Source organism: Paroedura picta, chromosome 9 (genome assembly GCF_049243985.1).
Source record: "Paroedura picta isolate Pp20150507F chromosome 9, Ppicta_v3.0, whole genome shotgun sequence".
NCBI classification, from domain to species: domain Eukaryota; kingdom Metazoa; phylum Chordata; class Lepidosauria; order Squamata; family Gekkonidae; genus Paroedura; species Paroedura picta.
In genome coordinates, this window is record NC_135377.1 from 36,731,570 (window position 1) to 36,748,858 (window position 17,289).

Below are 17,289 nucleotides of genomic sequence, written 5' to 3' on the forward strand. Positions count from 1 at the left end.
CAAATTCTTCAGTTCTGCCAGCATTACATTTAAACCAGACCTAAGCTGTGGTGTGGAGAGTTTTGTGGGGAAAAACAAGTATACTTAAAGGTAAAGATAAAGGTATCCCCTGTGCAAGCACCGAGTCATGTCTGATCCTTGGGGTGACGCCCTCTAGCGTTTTCATGGCAGACTCAATACGGGGTGGTTTGCCAGTGCCTTCCCCAGTCATGACCGTTTACCCCCCAGCAAGCTGGGTACTCATTTTACCGACCTCGGAAGGATGGAAGGCTGAGTCAACCTTGAGCCGGCTGCTGGGATCGAACTCCCAGCCTCATGGGCAAAGCTTTCAGATGGCTGCCTTACCACTCTGCGCCACAAGAGGCTCCTAAGTATACTTACATAGCAGTAAATAAAGAGCATGCAAACATACTACACATTTATATGTAATTATATTAGTGGTCATTTGCACTGAGTTCCAGTGAATGTTTTGCATTTTTTAAAAGTCTGAACAAATCTAGATAATTATATATTTTCAGGTAGATTTCAGAGCAGAAACAGTCATTACTGTATGTAAGTAAATAAAGTCAAAAGACAGGAAAAGGAATGCAAGTAAACCACTGGACTTAAAACTCTACTACTGTATAACAAAACTTAGAATTTTACATTTCAAAAGGAGACTGTTGCCTAGAAGGGTGTAATGAACAACACTTAATAGGCACACTTAAGTCAGTATGCTTTAAAGGCTGCATTTGAGATTATATCCCATCAAAACACAGTAGGATATTTCTGAATAATGTTGGCAGGTTTGTGGCATAGCATAGAGCAACTTAGAGAGCAATATTCAGCAGGTCGGCTGAAAATCCTACTCAGGTATAATGAATGGTGCTTACACCCAAGGAAGTGAGATACTCTGAGCACCTACACAAGAGGTTAACTAAAATCATCTAACCAGTATATTTTTATCCCACCTTTACTCCTACAACCTCCGAATGGCATACATGGTTCCCATTCATTTTATTTTTACAACAACCCTGTGAGATAGGTTAGTCTTGCAGAGACTGATTGGCAATAGATAGGGCAAAACAAATGCTCATTATGGCAGTAACAGCCCTAGGAAGTCAATCAGGTTGAGAAAGAGTGTCTGGCCAATATCACCCAGTGATCTTTATGATTAAACTCAGGCTTAGTCCTGCAGTCTAATCAGTATACTATTGTGTACAGCTGGAATGAATTGTCTTGATTATAATATGCTGATCTAAAAAACACAAAGTACTATATGGTCTCCTCACATAATTGTACTTCAAGACAATCATCTGAAGAGTGATCCTGTGTGATCCTGTGAAATGGGCCAGTATACATGCACTTCTAGCTTGTAGTATGAATGGCAGCCATGTTGTAGCAAAGTTGGTGTAACTGCCATGGGACACAATGCATGTTGGACCCTGACCAAAAAAACCCCAACAACCTGTAAGAACATTGTGCAATAATTGCCAAACTTCACTTACACATAGAAATGCTTTATACTGATAGTTTTTGTAGGTAGTCTGAAGGCAAGTTTTTTAAAAAACTGCCTAGTTTTATTATATAAAGCAAGAGATAATCTTTGTTGTTGGTTTTCCACTTTTTTTCTGACAGAGCTCTTGAATTGTAGTATGGCAGGCAGAAATTCAGCAAGTATGGAACAAGGTGATACATTATTTAAGAAAGCTGTGGCTCCAAAATTCATCTGTTCGACAGCTCTTAAAGGTAGAGAACAGTTCTTAAACTGACAATCCTGTATCTCTCAGGTCTATTCACTTGGTGACGTTACATGCAAGAAAAAAACAACACAGGGGTAATATTTTAATTTCCAATCCTCCTTAAAACATTGACATGTAATTTACATTCATGTAAGGCTGTCATTTTAAATGTACTAACTAAAGGACTAAGTCCCATTTAATTCAGTGGTACTTACTTTTGAGTATTAGGACAGTGCTGTAAGTCTTTTTAGGACTGAGATAGTAATTTGAATTCTCTATAAAGCCCCGGGTTAGTAAATCACTGTTAAAACTGCTTTCATCTGAAAATAGATGCAGATATTTACGAGGAAGGAACAGGAGTTTAAACTTCCCCAGTAACTGCTTAATATTTTTTCCTGTTTATCAATCCTAACTTAATTTTTAGATAGGCATGCCTTCTCCTCTTCCTCTTAGTCGTCTTCTTCATTTGGAATTTTCTCCATCTGTGCGACCCTGTAGCAGTCCCTTGGTGCTGCCTGCCAAAAGTGGAAAACTCTTGGCAGAGGAAAATTCTCCCAAGCTGCATCGGCTGCCCCCTCGCCTGGCTTGGTGTTCTATAGACTGGCATCATTTGTGTCTGCTGCATCCCCTAGGCTCTGGTGGCTTTGGTTCGGTCTACAAGGCTACATACCGTGGAGCTACAGTGGCTGTAAAGCAGGTGAAGAAATGCAGTAAGAACAGTTTAGCATCACGGCAGAGCTTCTGGGCAGAACTAAATGTAGCACGCCTTGATCATCAAAATGTGGTGCGTGTAATAGCTGCTAGCACATGCTCCCCTGCTGGGCAAGATAGTTTGGGGACCATAATAATGGAATACGTAGGTAACAGCACTCTGCATCATGTTATCTATGGGACTAACTGGGTAACAGAAAAAAGGAAGGATGATAGCCTTGGATGTGGCCGAGAGCCCTTAAGCTTAGCTCAGTCTCTTCGCTACTCTTGTGACATTGTGGCAGGTCTAATCTTTCTCCATTCACAGTTAATTGTGCACTTGGATTTAAAACCTGCTAACGTATTCATCACTGAACAAAATATTTGCAAGATTGGAGACTTTGGATGTTCCCAAAAGCTAGAGGATATTGCAAGCTCGGGTCCACAGCTGTATCACCAAGGGGGGACATATACCCATCGAGCTCCTGAACTCCTTAAAGGAGAAAAAGTTACCTCCAAAGCAGATATTTACTCTTTTGCTATTACTCTCTGGCAAATGGTTACACAAGAAGAGCCTTATCTGGGTGAGCACCAGTATGTACTGTACTCTGTGGTGGCTTATAACCTGCGCCCCTCTCTGACTGCACCTGTGTTTAGAGACTCAGCCACTGGGCAAAAGCTTGAGACTATAATTGGCAATTGTTGGAGAGCTGATGTAATAGAACGTCCTAGTGCTAATCATCTCCTTCACAGTCTTCTCTCTTTAACAGTATAAAACTCTATCTCCTTGCCTTAATTCTGTCTATGGTTTTATTGTTAATTCTTGGTAAATTAGTGTTACTGCTCTGGCCCAGATCAGTGCATACAGGGATTTTCAAAAAAGGATGCTACAAGTGATAAAATATTCTATAAATAAAGTTATTCCCAGAAAATTAAAAATCGTTTTTTTGTGCTGTTGTGCTCAGGAGATTGAACTAGTTAAGCTGGTTATAGATTCTAAGGGTACAAGTCAGATTAACATTTATTTTCCTTTCTTTACATTGACCTAAATTCTGAAATTCGGGCTTTAATACTATGCAGTTTATCTAGGAGCTCTATCAATTACAGATTAACTGGGGGGGGGGGAAACCTACACAGCAGTAGGGTGCACAACTATAATGCAAATTGTAAAGATGTGTGTAACAAAATTGTCATACTGCTTGTCCAGGACATATGTATAAACAGAGTGTGCGTGTGTGTGTACAGAGTAATAATTGTTTACTTTGTCTGCCTCAAGTACATGTACCCCTTCTAGTTGCTCATTACAACACAATGATAGATTATGAAGGACTTGCTTACTTAGTATATGTCCTTAAGTGATATAGATTTCCGAGTGACTGGAGTTAGCATATTTATTTTAACTCATATTTAATTTAAAACATTGGGAAAAGTACCTCATTTTAATTCTATGTCAAATTAATGCTTAATTAGAAAAAATATGTATAATCTAAAAGTTCAACCAAATTCAAAGCTTTTATGTGGAAATTATCTGAATAATATTTAAAGATAATATATCATTTCTCTCTTACATTGTTTCTATCTTTAAAAATTAATCAAATATGCTGAAAACTATTGATGACAAATTTAACATTCTTAAGAACCCTACATGATATACCATGGCTGTAACTGTCTACTCATCTAGTAGCATCAGAATTTAACATTCCCAAGGAGGATTTTAACTTTCCCATGGAGGTCACCAGACAAATCAGATTTCCTGTCATTTTTCATGGTATGTGTTACGCTATTTGTTCAATTTGTTATTTGAAAGCGGTGTTATCAGAAGCTGTTTAATTCTAAAAAAGTGAGTCATAAGGGAGTTCTTGATAAGCAAGTTAAAATAAGGAAGCCTTTACTGAACCTCAACTACTACAAAATAAACTAGGAACTTTTGTTATGCATTTGTTTCCTGGTTTTCATGCTTAGCTACCCATATCCATACTAATTTAGTTTTGTGATTCTGATATAGAAGTTGGTAACCATAGTACCCCTGGAGAAAATGGCTGCTTTTGGGGGAAGGGGGGGTTATATATATCATTACAACCACTGATGGATTCTTGCTTAAGCCTACATATAAAATGGGTAGCTGTGTTAGTCTGTCTGTATCAGTAGAAAACAGCAAGACTCCAGTAGCACCTTAAAGACTAACCAAATTTGTGGTAGGGTATGAGCCTACAACTGCTTACCACTCAGTATCCCCAGTAGATGAAGAAGTGAGCAGTAACACACATAAACTCATTCCCTGCCATAATTTTTAAAGTCTTTAAGGTGCTACTGGATACTTGAACTTTTGTAATGCTTTAACCCAGTGGTCTCCAACCTGCGGGCCGCGGCCCGGTGCCGGGCCGCAAAGGCCATGGCGCCGGGCCGCAGCTCCCTCTCCCCGCCCCCCCCCCCCCCGCAGTAAAAAACTTCCCAGGCCGCAAGCTTGAGGCCCGGGAAGCTTCTTACTGCGGGAGGGCAGGGAGAGGGAATCAGGGCCGAGCCACTCGGCCGTGCGGGCGCGGCCCGATGAGCGGGCGCGGTCCACGTGGGCGCGGCCCGATGCCCTGCCGGTCCCCAGCCTCAGAAAGGTTGGGGACCACTGCTTTAACCTACACACATTCCTTTTATTATTATTTGTTTTAAAACTAAGTTGGGTGGCTTTTTTTAGATTTCACATTTTTCTGTAAACCAGGGGCCCTTTTTAGGTTTGGATAAAGATCTGCCTTGCCTATTCGCAGCTCAGACACTGGATTTAAATATCCTCAGATTTACCCTACATTGCTATTAATATAAAGATACAAGCCTTCACACAAATATTTACCTTTCCTTCTTGATACCCATTATCTCCAATATGTTGTTATTTACTACTACAAATTGTAACCCACCACGAGACAGTCATGAGAGTGGCGGGCTATAAGTCCAATCAATCAATCAATGAATAAATCAATACAAGTGCTACACTTCATTCTCCTCATTACGAAACATTAACTATTCTGGTTGTTATTAAATGCAGAATTATGCTATTGGTGTAGTATTTTGAATATTTGCTCTAATATAATAATAATAAACCTTTATTGGCATAAAACAATAAGAGGCAAATACAGCCAAGCAGGGTAAAATACAATAGGGTAAATGATAATCTCTAAGTAATAGTGAAACTGAAAATCTAAATGTGGCTAAGTATGACATTCCATATGGTCACTCTTGTGTTACAATTTATCCAAATGTGTTGGTTTCTTAGTGCCAGAGCCATTTACCCCCAAAACTTTGCAGTATATATTCACATCAATTCAGCTTTTCTTTTTTTTACCATTTCTGCTACCCCCTCCTACACCTTCTATTTTTCCTATTTTTATGCTTTGTATCCCCCCACCCTAACAACAGGCTTAGAATCCTCAGGAATGTTGGCTGAGGGATGCCTAGTGTGACAGACGGCATTAAAACTGTAAGGTACTAAATGCTGAAAAAAGCAAATATGAGAATGGTTAAAATCTTCAGTAGGAAGAGACAGCTTGAGTGACAGTCTTCTCCAAACGTTCTGATTGGTCAACAATAGATGAGAGGGAATTGATATAGTAGGTGTATGCTGAAGAATGTTTATTCTGATTGGCATACTGACAGAATGTGCTTAATTGAATATCTCTTCTGAGGAGAAATTTTAGTTAAAGAAAAGAATCTTTACTAAAGGCTGCAAGCAGATCTTTACAGTATCTTGAAAACTGGGACTAATATTTTGGCAGTAGGAATTTGGGCATAGGTGATACTCCCAACTCAGGCCAAAAGGGATAGGGGAGAATTTTTCTAAGGAAAGAAAGAGAACCCCTGCCCAGTGAAAAAGGTATATGGAATCAGTGAAATCAGATGTGAGGATTTCCTTAGATATGTGTGAACGAGGACTGAGCTTGAGATTTGAGGTAGGATCAGAGGGGGTAATAAGCTGCTAGATCCCCACCTCAAGATCCAGTCAATTTAAATTGAAACTGAAACTGACCAACAGTGCGTACTAGTGGGAAGATCCATTGTTTGTGTGTGTAGAATCATAGAATCATAGAGCTGGAAGGGATCTCCAGGGTCATCTAATCCAATCCCCTGCAGAATGCAGGAAATTCACAACTACCTGACCACCCACAGTAACCCCAATTCACTAGCCTGGAGGAAATTTGTCTTCCAATCCCAAATTGGTGATCAGCATTTCCTTGGGCATACAAGGAAGAATTCCAAGAGCCATGCAAGGACACAGTCCTTTCTGCCTAGCCACTCACAATCTGCCTAAATTCACAGCATTTCTGTGAGGTGGCTATCTAGCCTCTGCTTAAAAACTTCTAAGGAAAGAGAACCCACCACCTTCTGAGGAAGTCTGTTCCACTGAGGAATCGCTCTGTCAGGAACTTCTTCCCATTGTACCACCATGCTGAGATCCTAATAAGGAGTTGATAGAACTCCCAGTGCTTCTGTCTTCCTTCAAACCCACAGATTTAACACTGGCAACAATGTGGGACTGCAATGATAGGTAAGGAACTCTGGTAAGCGATCACCTTCTGCTGAATTATTAGTGTGGAGCACTGCTAACCAAGGAGGGATTATCCACCAGCTGAATCACACTTCTGTTGGTGCCCAACCCCCAAGAGGGACTAACAAAAATGACTAATGCACTGACTGGAGAGCAGGCTTAATCACATGGAAGCCATGGCCAACTTGAGCCCAAAGTTGAAAGCTTACATTGGCTGCATGGCCATTTTCAGGCAAACACTATCACCGACCAAGCAATCCAGTGGGACAACTTCCTCAGTGTCTGTGGCATGGCCACATTCGAACTGGCCCAGAACCTCATTGCTCCTACTGCTGTTGAGGCCACCACGTTTGACGAGATTCTGACCAAGCTCCATGTCCCCTATTTGGATCCTCCTGGAATTTGCGAGCCACTAGGTTTATTTATATTATGAGGTGATTAACTACATATAAGGGGGGGAAACATTGGTGAAAACGTGAAAGAGAGGGAATAGCCACTGACGAAAAGTTGTTAACCTTGAAAATGGGTACTTTTTAATCTAGACTCTGTTTTTGGAAAACGTTTATGAGAGGCTTACATTATTTTGCCATTAGAAGATGTACATGTATATGCAAAAGTTATTGGAAGAAATAAATAAATGTTTGCACTTTTTTTGAACTTTTGTTTCTGTATACAAGCTGTGGCTAAATCTGATGAAGACTAGAGTTTAACAGTAACGAATCTTTTAATACTGATGGCAAGATAGGAACACCTCTCTGAAAGTCAGAAAGACATCTCATATTTGCTGAGGACTGTCAAAGACAGCTGTAAAGTGGAATTTGGGAGACTTATTCAGGGCAGCAGTGTGGTAATGCCAAATTGTGTTCATAATCTGTTTACAGGATTTGTTATGTTTCTTTTTACAGTTTTAAACTGCATGTTGTGACCCACATCCAGTCCTGCAATTCTGATAGGCATATTTATGAATTTTCCATACACAAAAAACAATCTTTAAATACTTTTATGCCAACAGGCAAATCTACAGTACAATACCAAAGTTGTGGTACTTTGGTCATTATATTGCCTGCATCTTCACCAGTGCCCCAGTCTATATTCCATTATTTACTTCCAGACATAAATCAGATAAAATGCTAGGAACATACCAAGTAGTGTAAATGAAGTAAGAATATACCTGACCATGAGCTATGAACAACATATGCCCAGTTCAAATTATTATTTTTATTATTATTATTATTTAATTTTTAGACCACCCTTCTCCAAATAGGTCTCAGGGCGATTTACAACATAAACAGTTAAAACACAATAAAATCCCCATAAAAACCCCAATTAACATCAACAACAAGTTACATATAACATATAAGCGGCAGTGGTCACAATTCTGATCTTAATTACCCGACTTCCCCCCAAGTTCAGCCTGGTGGGGAGAATAATATTCAGAAGAGGGTGGCACCAATACAATAGATCTAACAATGATCTCGATGTTAGAGATCTCAATATTGGAGGGGATCCTCTGATGGATTAGTGGGAGAGCTGCCCTGGCCTCAACCATATGCCTGGCAGAAGAGCTCCGTCTTGCAGCCCTGCGGAAAGCTGGTAGATCCCGCAGGGCTCTTAGCTCTTCTGGGAGCTCATTCCACCAGATTGGGACCAGGACTGAAAAGGCCCTGGCCCGGGCGAACATACCGTGGGCCCGGGACAACCAGTAAATTCATACCCACAGAGCGGAGTGCCCTGCGGGGGGCATAAGCAACCAAGCAGTCCCACAGGGTGGCAGGGAAGAGGTGTTAATTGTGTGCGGCAGGAAAGAGGTGTTAATTCTATAGGCCTGTTATAATTTGCAGCCACGAATCAGAAAATAATGTACCTTTAACACTAGATTAAAACTATAAATCTGATTTAATAAAGGTTTATCCAGAAGTCAAGTTCCTATTGGCTGCAGACTAAAGGAGCCACAGTAATGGTTCTAAACTACATGTAGAACGATTCAAGTGGGTAGCCCTGTTGGTCTGAAGTAGCACAACAAAAATAGACCAACAACGATTTATTCAAGGTGTGAGCTTTCAAGTGCCTGAATTCTTCCTCGGGCTGGGAAGAGTGCATGCACTCGAAAGCTCACGCCTTTGGTTTTAAAGGCACTATTGGACTGTTTTTTTGTTGTACATGTAGAACTAGGTATCTGGGCTAGGTATGGGGGGGGGAGATGGTTTCACAGAGTAGTTCAGCAGTGCCTAAGCTCCCCCTCACCGGCGGTCTTCCAGCAGCGGCTGGACAGATCCTTATCCTGGATGTTTTCGGCTGCTCTTGCATTGAGCAGGGGGTGGAACTAGACGGCCTGCGTGGGCCCTTCCCACGCTTGGATTCTTTGAGTCCGTGGGGATTGCTCTCAAGTCAGAACGCGTAATGTCGGTACCCTAAAACGTGCGCACTTAGCAAAGATCCTCTGGCACTCCGCTGAGGTTCGGAATAAAACAGATCAGGTCCATTAGTCCCGGCACGGTCTCCCCTCCCGGCAGCTCAATGCATGAAGAATTCTTTATAGCCACCGAAAGGAGGGGCAGTTTCTTGGCCGAGAGCATAAAGACCGCCTCCTCCGCCGTGCCCAGCCAGCTCCGGCGCCTCCCTGCTGATCAGTTCCGGGGCAGAGGGGGAGGAGGCGGGCGTTTCGCGGCGGGCCTATATAGCGTGTGGGCTCGCCAGCGCCTCCCTCTTTCCCTGCATACGCGCGTGCTCGGGTGGTGTGGTGCTCTCCTGACTCACCGCTGTTCCTCGGGCCCCGCTCGCTCCGGCCAGGGATAAGTCGGTCAGGAAGGCTTCGAGGCGGCCATGGTGAGGAGGGAGCGAGCGTGCAGTTCCGTTTAACCGCAGTAGCGCGTGAGCTAAGCCCCCCCCCCCGTGCGGCCGCCGCCCAGTATTGCCTCGCGCCGCCCGCGCGAGCTGAGTTGTGTTGTTGTCGCGCGCGGCCTCTTGGTCGTGTTCCCGGCCCCCTTTGGCCTCGCGGGCAAGTGGAACGCGCAGGATAGCCGCGCAGGTGGTGCCGCTCGCCACGGGCGCCCTTTGCCTTCTCTTTCCCCAGCGTGGAGTAGAGTGATGCTCCTTTGCAAGCGCTGTGGCCTGTGTGACGACGTGGTGGCTAGACGGCCGAGGGGTGCGGGGCTGGACACGCTTCCACGAAGTGGGAGTTGAAGGCTGAGTAGGCGCGCGTCGGGTGGGGCCGCGCAGCTAGAGGGAAGCGCGGCGCCCGCTTTGGGGTTGCTGGCTTTTTACGGGTTTCACACGGTACTCAGATAAGGCCCGGAGAGGTTATATCTGAAACATTTGCATGCCAGACTGAAAAGATGCTCGGTCTTCCGGGAAATACTCTCTTTTCAGTAAGTTTGTAAAGAGGAGAGTATTTTAAATGCTCGCTTTTGGTCTCTTTGATTGTTGTGCAGATGTGGGAGGCAAAAAGATCTATGCTAGATTTAGGACTGGGTGGCTGATCTAGGAGGGAGTCATTTTAAAGGAGGGAAAGCCAAATTTGTATAAATGAAAACTAGGGCTCCTTTGAACCGCATTATATTTTTTCCCCCTGAAAGATTGCTGTCTTCATGTAAGGTACCTTCAGGTAAAAATGGGACTTATGATTCTCTTCCTTTAAAAAAAGAAAAAACTACTGGAGCTCGACCAACCATCTGTTTTGCAGAATATGTTGTTTTAATGTTTGTGTTAATTACTCTCTTGAGCCCCATCATCTCTACTTTCCCTGGCGGAGCAGCTCTTTCCTCCAACTTCTGCAAGAGTTTGTTGCTAAGAGGGAGAGCAGACCTTAAGCTGTTGCTTGCTGTCAGCATTAGGGAGAGTTCCAAATTTTCCACATTTGTGACTCTCTTACATTTTGCATTATGCAGAGCTCTTTAACAGATTAGTTGCCTAGCATGCTCATCTTTGAGATCTGTTTTGTTTCAGGCATTTAAAGATACTGGCAAGGCACCTGTAGAACAGGAAGTAGCAATTCACCGAATCAGAATTACCTTGACAAGCCGTAATGTGAAATCACTTGAGAAAGGTAAGTAGCAAAGCATTCTGGAAATTGACAGTTGACCAAAGGCCAACTAGGCCACTCTGCATACATTATAAGAGAAGAGCTGGAGTTTGGCCTTGCTTCTCACTACCCAGAATAGTTCCGAAGTGTCTTACGGACACCTTTTCCTTCCTCTCCCCACAACAGACACCCTGTGAGGTAGGAAGGGCCGAGAGAATGTAACAGAACTGCTCTGCAAGAACAGTTCGTAATTCTAGCCTAAGGTCACCCGCCTCATTGCATGTGGATAACTGGGGAATCAAACCTGGTTCTTCAGATCAGAATTTACTGCTCTTAAGAGAGCCTCTTGTGGCGCAGGGTGTTAAGGCAGCAGAAATGTTGTCTGAAGCTGTCTGCCCATGAGGCTGGGAGTTCAATCCCAGCAGCTGGCTCAGGGTTGACTCAGCTTGCTGGGGGGTAAATGGTAATGACTGGGGAAGGCACTGGCAAACCACCCCGTATTGAGTCTGCCATGAAAACGCTAGAGGGCGTCACCCCAAGGGTCAGACATGACCTGGTGCTTGCACAGGGGATACCTTTACCTTTAACCACTATACCATGCTGGCTCCCTTCTTAGAAGAAAAATTCATGGTGACCATCTCTGCAGTAACACTACAATATCAGGATAATGTCCAAGAAAGGCACTACCAGTGAAATGATTTGCCCAGTTACTCTAAATAAAATTCTACTTAATAGTAACAAAAAGATTACAGTGAAAATCTTTAAACCCTATATGGTTGGCTATGAGGAAAACAATTGTTAACTGAATTGCTTTGATTATTTTATACGCTATTCTGAGCCAACAGTAGTTACTGAACATCAATAGTACTGATTATTGAACTTGTGAAAAATGTATTATTATTTTTTAGTTTGTGCAGATCTGATCAGAGGTGCAAAAGAAAAAAACCTAAAAGTGAAAGGACCTGTTCGGATGCCGACTAAGGTATATAGTTTTGGGTTCTGAAAATAATTCCAAAAGCTGTACATAATAATGTAATGGATGGTAGTGGTTACTCATACTGGGAAGGGAGCAGGCCTTTTTCAGAGTAGAATCTCAAAAGAAAAATAGCTAGTGTGGAAGTTGGTCCAACTGCAGCGAACCCAAGCAAAAATAAATATTTATTAAAGTTTTACTAACTGGTTGAGGGTACAAAACTTTAGTATGAGAAATTCACATGCAGTAATATAGGTGACTGTGAGATTTATACAGGTTCATAGACCTCAGGGTCAGAGTTATAGGCAATGCAAACAAATGGGATTGGTGTAAACCATAATTCTTCTACAACAAAAATAGTTGTTGAGGTGATATTTGATTTCTGGTGAGCTTAAAAAGGGTAAGTCTCCATATGGTTATACTGCTAGCTCCTCTACAAAAAGGCCATATTTACCTAGTATTGCATTAAACATAAGTGCACACAGCTGTATAGTTCTCCAGACTTTGAAGTTAATAACATGGATATATTTTGGAAAATATACAGACAAAATGCATTTTATTATAGACTTTACTTTCCATATGGACTAATAAAATCCTATTCGGAATCTGCTTATGGATTTGCTGTTTATTTGCATTTTAGACTCTGCGAATCACTACTCGGAAAACACCATGTGGAGAAGGTTCCAAGACTTGGGATCGTTTCCAGATGCGTATTCATAAGCGCCTTATTGACTTGCACAGTCCTTCAGAGATTGTCAAGCAGATAACTTCTATCAGTATTGAGCCTGGTGTAGAAGTTGAAGTTACTATTGCTGATGCCTAAATGACTGTCATCTGTTTCAATAAAAGTTAAACTTTTACTTGCCTTTAATTTCTTGGATTTAGTTATGAAGAACTACAAAATTAATAGGACAGTTGTAAATAGTGCTACGTAAAACGTAAGCATGAATATATTTAAAACATTCTGTGAATTATGTGAGCAGGGTATACTAACGGGAATTGATTATATCGGGATTACCTATAGAGTTTTTCATACATAATCTTAGAACCAGATCATAGAATCATAGAGTTGGAAGGGGCCATACAGGCCATCTAGTCCAACCCCCTGCTCAATGCAGGATCAGCCCTAAACATCCTAAAGCATCCAAGAAAAGTGTGTATCCAACCTTTGCTTGAATACTGCCAGTGAGGGGGAGTTCACAACCTCCTTTGGCAGCCTATTCCACTGCTGAACTCCTTGTTCAAGATCATTTAATTAGCTGATTTTCCTGAAAAGCTGTTTTGTAGGGTTAGATCAGCCTTTTTCAACGTTTTAACTGGAGCAACCCCAGAAGTGCTACCAGCTGGCTGTGCCTCCCTGCCAATTTTTAGAAGTTGGGCTCTGGCATTATACCCCACTGAAGTCCATCCTTCCCTTATCAGGCTCCACTCCTCCAAATTTCCACATGTTTCTCAATCCGGAGTTGGCAATCTCAACCTGGTTGGTGTCCCCATACAACTATACTATGGTAGGTGGCCTCCCAAACTTCCAGGAAAAGCCTCAGGACCCCTGGGGAGCTCTTGTGGGGTCCCAAGGTAACCCGGAACCCCTGTTGGGAACCTCTGGGCTAGATGAACAAATCAGCAGGTAGCAATTTCTTATGGGTACAGCAGGAGCGGTATACCATGTATGGTCAATTGTGGATGACCTAGGTAAAGTTCAGGGAGGATTCCTGAACTACTTATGGAATGCTCTTATGTCAACCAGGAAACTCTCATAGATGCACTAATAAACTGCTAATCCAAATAACATTAACATTCAATTACAGTATGCCACATTTAATAGCAGTTCTTGCTTACAGTATTCCAAACACCTTGCAATTGTACCTAAATCAAAATAGATATGCTAGGATGGCTTTGTAAAGTTACAACTTATTTATCTGAAAGGCGGAACAACTGGATCAGCAAGTCTGATTTAAAATAAAATGTATGTGTCTTTGCCAAGAGCTGAAAATGCCGGGAAATAACTTTTAAATGATGCTGCTGTAGGTACTTAAAGGTAGTAAATTATTCTTGTGCAGTAGCAAGTATCTTAGAAATAGTTTGGTGCTAAAGACAGGTGCTAATCAGCTTCCTCCTGAAAGGTTTGAACTATTGAAGTTGAGTTTGTACAAGGAAGGTGGAATACTGAAAATGTAAAGCATTCAGAGGCTGGCAATATAATGAAGAAAGATGGCTTAATTTCCTGAACAAAGTTTTGAGTCCAGAGGCCCCTTTAAGACCGACAAAGATCTATTCAAGGCATAAGTTTTTGTGTACATGCACACTTTCTCAGATACAATGAAATGGGAATTACCATCCCATACATGTGGGTGAGTAATAAATTAACATACAGCATGATGATGTTTAATAGGTATGAGGGAAAACGAAAGACCCGTCAACCACAACAATAGATGAAAACCAAGCTGACAATGGCTAAAAATCCATTTATTGAAATATAGAGCCAAAATGAACTCTGGAATACAATAAAATTGTTTTCAACTGTGTGTCTTCTTCAGTGGCTCTATGAAATAGTAATATCAATGCTTAGTACTGATATAAATAAATCATACTCAAATATAAATTGCCAAAACCGCATACCTTAACTTTACAAAAATTATATGCTAGCCTGAGTGCAGAAGTCAAGTTGATTCTGGTTAGTACTTTGATGAGAGCACAGCTAAAGGTGAGTTGACCTAGTTCCATTTTTCACCATTAAGGGAGGGAAAAGAGGAATATTCCATGTCAAACAGGCCGTTCAAAAATATGGATACTACCACCCACTGTGACAAAGTACAGGCTGTAGCTGAATGATCCTGAACAGAGGGGACCATTGAAAGTGAGGTGCTTCATGAACTTGGTAGGCTCATGGGATCATACTAAAAAATATGAACATGTGTTTAAACTGTAAAATAGTACAGGAATTCAAAAAATTGAGGCATAATATGTATATATTTCCAGATTACAACTGGCTTCAGAATAAATAAAAATTTCAAGAGTTTGTGGCAGCCAGCTCACTAACGGCAGTTTAAATTATATGCATGTTTGCTAGAAAATGTTTATTTCTGCTGACCAACTAGTTACTCCTTCAATAGATGGCAAGAGAAATCTGCTTCCTCACCACAAGCATAGTACCCTGAATTATGTTGAATGTGTATCTCCCATATAGATTCAAGTGGGTGGCTATGTTGGACTGAAGTAACAGAATAAAGTTTGAACTGAGTATCCCTTAAGCTCTGGGGGTTTCCATTATCCTGGGTGTTGTAATTCAGCAAACCCCCATTCCTGTCTGTCCCTGACAGCCCATCTCAACTCATCTTAACCATTGGTCCCTTAAATAAAGTCGAAAGGGCCATGTAGGCAGCCCTGTCTTGAGTCAGCGAGCCAATCTGAACACACCCAGTCTGGATTGGGCTGGCCCCTGGAGTGCCCGCCTCCAGGAGCTGAGCATGCAGCCCAATCCGCACACGCCCAGCTACCTGGACCACATGCAGATTGCGGGCCCTCTGGTAAGGATGGCATGCGCCTGGCCCGGGGATGCCTTCCCCACTGCCGGGTGGGCAGCGGGGAGGCTGCGGCCTTGGCAGGGAGAGGGGGCAGGGGATGGTTTCCCCGCGGCCCACCAGGCACACCCAGGGCCTTGAAGAGGCGCTGGGTGTGCTTGGTGGGCCGTGGGAAAGCCACGGCCTCACCGGGGGGAAGGGGGCCGGGAAGGTGCCAGGTGTGTTTGGCGGGCCGCGGGGAAGCTACTGCCTCGCTGGGGAGAGGGAGCCGGGGATGGTTTCCCTGCAGCCCACTGCACACACCCATACCTCAGAGAGGCGCTGGGTGTCCTTGCTGGGCTGCGGAAAAGCCACGGCCTTGCCGGGTGGCAGGGGGCCTGGGATGGCTTCCCCACGGCCCGCCACGCATACCCAGCACCTTGCTTGGGGGGAGGGGGCCGAGGCTCGCTTTGGGTGTGCTTGGCGCGCCAGGGGGAAGCGGCCGCAGCTGGGGGGCCCTTTCAAAGTTCTTTCTTTTGAACGGGCTTTGTAGCTAGTTGCCTATAATACAATATCTAATTTGAACATGGAAATTGGTACCAGAGCTTGCAGTAAACCCAGATGCCACATACACCATACAACATAATCATTGGACCTAACAACATCAATCATTTCAGGCTCATTTGCTCATCTCTGATATTGTATATGCTGTTAAAAGCTAACAATGCCCTTCAGTTCTCTGCATAAAGCAAACAGTTCAACCCCTATGCCAAAGGATAGATGTACAACTCAGAAAACTATAGAACATTTCCAACTCCCAAGATACTCAATGGGGGAACCATGAAGTAGCTGTTTCATTGAAAAGGGACTTCAGAGACAAACTTGAGCAGGAGACTGCTGAATTTAAAGTTATTACGGCATTCAGGACAATGGAACTTGGGCTTAACAGAGCTATCGGTTCTTAAGTCATTCAGTTCTTGCATCTGTTTTTTAACTTTTATTTTCTGTCAATCCCAGGCTTTCCCCCTTTTGTAATTCAATCTTAGCAATACTTATTGATCAGTTACTTATGCCTCTTGAGTTCAATTAGCCCTTCCTGGCAACTAACCCCCTCTCCTCTTTACTATATGTAATGTTTGGCAAAGTCTGTTTCAATGTATCCAAAGAAGTGTCCATACACACAAAAGCTTATACCCAAAATTAAACTTTGTTGGTCTTAAAGGTGCCATTGGACTCAAACTGTGTTATATTACGCATAAAGTACAGCAGAGGGCAGCAGATGCAGTGCTAACAAGGTAACACAGTTCCTTGGCAGAAATCTAAGCCTGTTAGTTATATAATTTAACTTAATTTGATACAAAAGACCAGTTTGAACATTAAACAATTATACTTATATCTTTCTCTTATTAAATTCTGTCCTAATGGCTGACACATCAGAACTTAAAAATCTAGAGAAAATAATAATTGAACCAGTTGAGTTTTTTTTTTGTGAGCTCAATGGGCAAAATTACAACAGAATGTGTCTTACTATCTTCTACCATTTGAATGTGTTTTAATTGATAATTAAGGAGAGAAGTGGGTTCTCAGGTCCATTTCAGCTGATAGTAAAACAGAAGTGTTGCACTTTTGAGTACCAATTTGGAACTGTGATCTGAAATTATTCCTTCTTGAAGACAGAGGATGCGTATTATAGCATCCGAGTATACTTTAGTTTCCATGAGTTTTGTTTATTCATTTATATCCTTCCTTTCTATCCCAATGAGGACCTAAATCTGTTTATGTAGCTTCTCCATGTTTTCCTCTCACTTACCCTATGAGGTTAGTTAGGTTGAAAGTATGGAAATCTGAATCTA

The 17,289-nt window shown here is 42.4% G+C and overlaps 2 protein-coding genes and 1 non-coding gene across 3 annotated transcripts; all 3 read left to right on the forward strand.

Annotated features, from left to right (window-relative positions):
* The first annotated feature begins 1,064 nt into the window (after positions 1-1,064).
* Positions 1,065-4,701, forward strand: MOS (MOS proto-oncogene, serine/threonine kinase). Its single transcript, XM_077352378.1, has one exon. It carries the CDS (start codon positions 2,152-2,154, stop codon positions 3,184-3,186), a length of 1,035 nt encoding a protein of 344 aa, XP_077208493.1. The 5' UTR covers positions 1,065-2,151; the 3' UTR covers positions 3,187-4,701.
* A 4,890-nt stretch (positions 4,702-9,591) lies between these two features.
* Positions 9,592-12,796, forward strand: RPS20 (ribosomal protein S20). The gene is made up of 4 exons (XM_077352382.1): positions 9,592-9,768; positions 10,888-10,987; positions 11,872-11,945; positions 12,577-12,796. Exons 1-4 carry the CDS (start codon positions 9,766-9,768, stop codon positions 12,757-12,759), a joined length of 360 nt encoding a protein of 119 aa, XP_077208497.1. The 5' UTR covers positions 9,592-9,765; the 3' UTR covers positions 12,760-12,796.
* LOC143845299 (small nucleolar RNA U54) lies at positions 11,741-11,807 on the forward strand. The gene has a single exon (XR_013234353.1). It is a non-coding gene; the product is annotated as a small nucleolar RNA U54 (small nucleolar RNA).
* Positions 12,797-17,289: the final 4,493 nt, after the last annotated feature.